Source organism: Lampetra planeri, unplaced genomic scaffold, assembly GCF_965212315.1.
Source record: "Lampetra planeri unplaced genomic scaffold, kcLamPlan1.2.h2 scaffold_188, whole genome shotgun sequence".
NCBI classification, from domain to species: domain Eukaryota; kingdom Metazoa; phylum Chordata; class Hyperoartia; order Petromyzontiformes; family Petromyzontidae; genus Lampetra; species Lampetra planeri.
Genome location: NW_027614627.1, coordinates 55,421 through 59,275, shown reverse-complemented (window position 1 = coordinate 59,275; position 3,855 = coordinate 55,421). Strand labels below are relative to the sequence as shown.

Below are 3,855 nucleotides of genomic sequence, written 5' to 3'. Positions count from 1 at the left end.
TTACGTCACGGCACACGGTCCCGGCGAGTACGTACACTGCGTGCGTGACGTCACATCATCGTCGAGTACTGTATATCGACGATGATGTGGCGTACATCGTGTGTGATGATGTCACGCACGCAGTGTGACGTCACATTATCGTCGAGTATATCTCATTTGCATACCACCTCGATTACGTCACGCACACGCTCCCAACGCTGCGTTAAATGAACAATGTGACGTCACGTCATCACGACAACGTTCGCTTTTTTTAACGTGGGGTCGTGACGTCATCCAGGAGCAGCGAGCCGTGACGTCACCAGTACATCCTCAGAATTGGGTTCACATGGCGAGTTTGAGTGTTTTTATTTTATTTAATTAAAAAAAATCACTCTCATGCTCACATGCCTTTGGATTGCACCACTCTTCGTTATTACATTAACATGCTAATTTCTCACATTAACATCATGCTAATCTCTCACATTAATATAGCCATTTCCGTGCCCTCTAATTTCTCACATTAACATCATGCTAATCTCTCACATTAACATGCTAATCCCTCACATTAACATCATGCTAATTTCTCACATTAACATCATGCTAATCTCTCACATTAACATGCTAATCCCTCACATTAACATCATGCTAATTTCTCACATTAACATCATGCTAATCTCTCACATTAACATGCTAATCCCTCACATTAACATCATGCTAATTTCTCACATTAACATAACTAGCCCCGCCAACTTCTTTATGACCCTTGGGCTACACCCATTTTAAACCTTTTAAAACACATTGTCCTGCGGAGGGAGCTGGTAGGAACGTTGGGTTGCTCGGTCAATGGCCTGCAGGGTCAACGGCAGCGTGGTGTATTCCGCAAATATGCCCGACTGTGAGGGCGGGCACAAGCCGGCGTGAGTAGGTGAAACGTTGAGTTTTATAAGGGCACCACGGGGTGACCAGCCCCTCCCCACCCAGCCCCACCCCTCCCCACCCTCCCCTCTCCATTCAGCCCCACCCCTCCCATTTTTGTCACTACCTCCCGTGGCCACCAGTCCCTTCACACTCACAACTGACTCCCGTCACTACCTCCCGTGCCCACCAGTCCCTTCACACTCACAGCTGACTCCCCTGTCATTACCTCCCGTGGCCACTAGTCCCTTCACACTCACAACTGACTCCCGTCACTACCTCCCGTGGCCACCAGTCCCTTCACACTCACAGCTGACTCCCCTGTCATTACCTCCCGTGGCCACTAGTCCCTTCACACTCACAACTGACTCCCGTCACTACCTCCCGTGGCCACCAGTCCCTTCACACTCACAGCTGACTCCCCTGTCATTACCTCCCGTGGCCACTAGTCCCTTCACACTCACAACTGACTCCCGTCACTACCTCCCGTGGCCACCAGTCCCGTCACACTCACAGCTGACTCCCCTGTCATTACCTCCCGTGGCCACTAGTCCCTTCACACTCACAACTGACTCCCGTCACTACCTCCCGTGGCCACCAGTCCCTTCACACTCACAGCTGACTCCCCTGTCATTACCTCCCGTGGCCACTAGTCCCTTCACACTCACAACTGACTCCCGTCACTACCTCCCGTGGCCACCAGTCCCTTCACACTCACAGCTGACTCCCCTGTCATTACCTCCCGTGGCCACTAGTCCCTTCACACTCACAACTGACTCCCGTCACTACCTCCCGTGGCCACCAGTCCCTTCGCACTCACAGCTGACTCCCCTGTCATTACCTCCCGTGGCCACTAGTCCCTTCACACTCACAACTGACTCCCGTCACTACCTCCCGTGGCCACCAGTCCCTTCACACTCACAGCTGACTCCCCTGTCATTACCTCCCGTGGCCACTAGTCCCTTCACACTCACAACTGACTCCCGTCACTACCTCCCGTGGCCACCAGTCCCTTCGCACTCACAACTGACTCCCGTCATTACCTCCCGTGGCCACCAGTCCCTTCGCACTCACAACTGACTCCCGTCACTACCTCCCGTGGCCAAGCCTGGGCTTAGGCTACCACGTGTCGGCGTCAGAAGCGAGCTGGCCCAGCACAAGCGGCGGCTCTTCGTCGCCGCGTGGACATTCACATCAGCGAGCCGAACGCCCGAAACAACGCGGACGGTCGATGGGACGCCCACAGACAACTCTATAGACTCCTGGAGTGGGGGGGGGGTCCACGTTTATTGACGGAAATTCTCAAAACACGGAGGGGAAGAGGGGTGTTTGGGGGGGAGGGGGGGAAACCGAGCTGCCTTGGACCATCTCAGACAAAGACACCACCACAACCACGACGACAAATGACATCACTCTACCCCCTTTCCTTCGTGCGGCCCGCCTGAAACGCTCTTCGATTGCGATGTTTGGGGAGCTACGCGCACTTTGAAATCGTCGTCCGGATTGAGAACTCATTTCTTTAGAGTTGCTTTTTGTGTTCAAGTTCCACCGTCCTTCCGCGCTCCCCCATCAACCGCGGTTGACCACGTACGTACCCCGGCGCGAAACTCAACGTACGTACGTACGTCCACCGACGGCCGCGACAATGAACGACAAATGAAGGAGCACCGACCATCAGACAAACTCCGGTCACTCTCGCAGCAGCGGCTTTCGGCCAACCCGTCGTACAAAGACGGTCAACGCGTCGCGCGGCGCTTTCAGGGGCCGTCTGGAACGTTCTTCTATTTGGATATCGAGCAAGCCACAGGGAGGCTACGCGCGCTTTTAAATCATCGCCCAGCTTGACGACTTATTTCTTGAGAACGGCTTTCCGTGTTTAAGTTGGCCGTCCTTCCGTCCTCCCCCTTTCCCGGCGTCTCCGATGAGCCGCGGCCGGCCACGCAAGTTCCCGGCGCGAAATTTCAACGTCCGCACGCACATCCACCTCCCCCGGGGACGAACGGCTTAAAGGTGGGAACCGCACAGGGTCGACGAGTCTTAACCGATGACAGCCGCGGAACAACCAAAGGAGCGAGACACGTGGCGGCGGCGGGGGGCGGGGTGTGTGAGACACAAACCACCCACACGCACGTCGGAGAGAGGCGACGCGAGACGCGATGGAATGAAAGAACGGGGACACATTCGCAGCAGCAGTATCGTGCGCTGGTGGGTATCGGTGACACACACACCGCGTGAGTGTGTACACGGGGTGGGGGGGGGGGATGAGACATAAACCACCCACGCGAACGTCGGAGAGATGTGACGCGAGACGCGATGGAATGAAAGAACGGGGACACATTCACAGCAGCAGCAGTATCGTGCTGGTGGGTGTCACGATCCGCGTGTGGTGACACACACACCGCGTGAGTGTGTCACGCGGTGTGTGGGGGGGGGGGGTCCTCAGCCTTCTCTTAGGGGGAGGGTGTGAAGCTCACATCTACACAATCGTAAAACGTGACTAAAATTTACTGCAGGCAAACGCACGGTTGCAACATATACATATATTCAATTACCTAACTCTCACTTTATCATTTTTTTTCCTTCGTGTCCTCGTTATATATTCATCATCTTGATTTTCGTGGCGCAGGTCGGAACTGTGTTAGTTTTGCGCGCAAAGCGTTATGCAGTCTAAACCGTATCACTGTGTGTGTGCGTGACTGTGAAACCATTGTGGCTGTGTTTGTGTGCTCGTGTGTGAATGTGTATCTGTGAACATATATTTTAATGCGCGTGTGAATGTGTGTACGTGCCTATGTACACGTGTGTACGTGCGTGTGAATCTGTATAGACGTGCATGTGTACATGTGCGTGCGTGCGAATCTGTGTGCGTGCGTGTGTACATGTGCGTACGTGCGTGCTTAATCTTCTAAGCCACGGAAGGCTGTCTGCATGTCATCGTACAGCTTGGCATAATCCTCCTTG

At 54.2% G+C, this 3,855-nt stretch overlaps 1 protein-coding gene across 1 annotated transcript in view; it reads right to left on the bottom strand.

Moving 5' to 3' along the window:
* Positions 1–2,316: 2,316 nt before the first annotated feature.
* The window catches only part of ATP6V1A (ATPase H+ transporting V1 subunit A), a 23,440-nt gene continuing 21,901 nt past the window's right edge, over positions 2,317–3,855 (bottom strand). The window contains 1 exon segment of the mRNA XM_078622952.1: positions 2,317–3,855. This exon segment is cut by the window's right edge and continues 26 nt beyond it. Coding sequence (XP_078479078.1) covers positions 3,792–3,855 — 64 coding nt within the window. The 3' untranslated portion in view covers positions 2,317–3,791.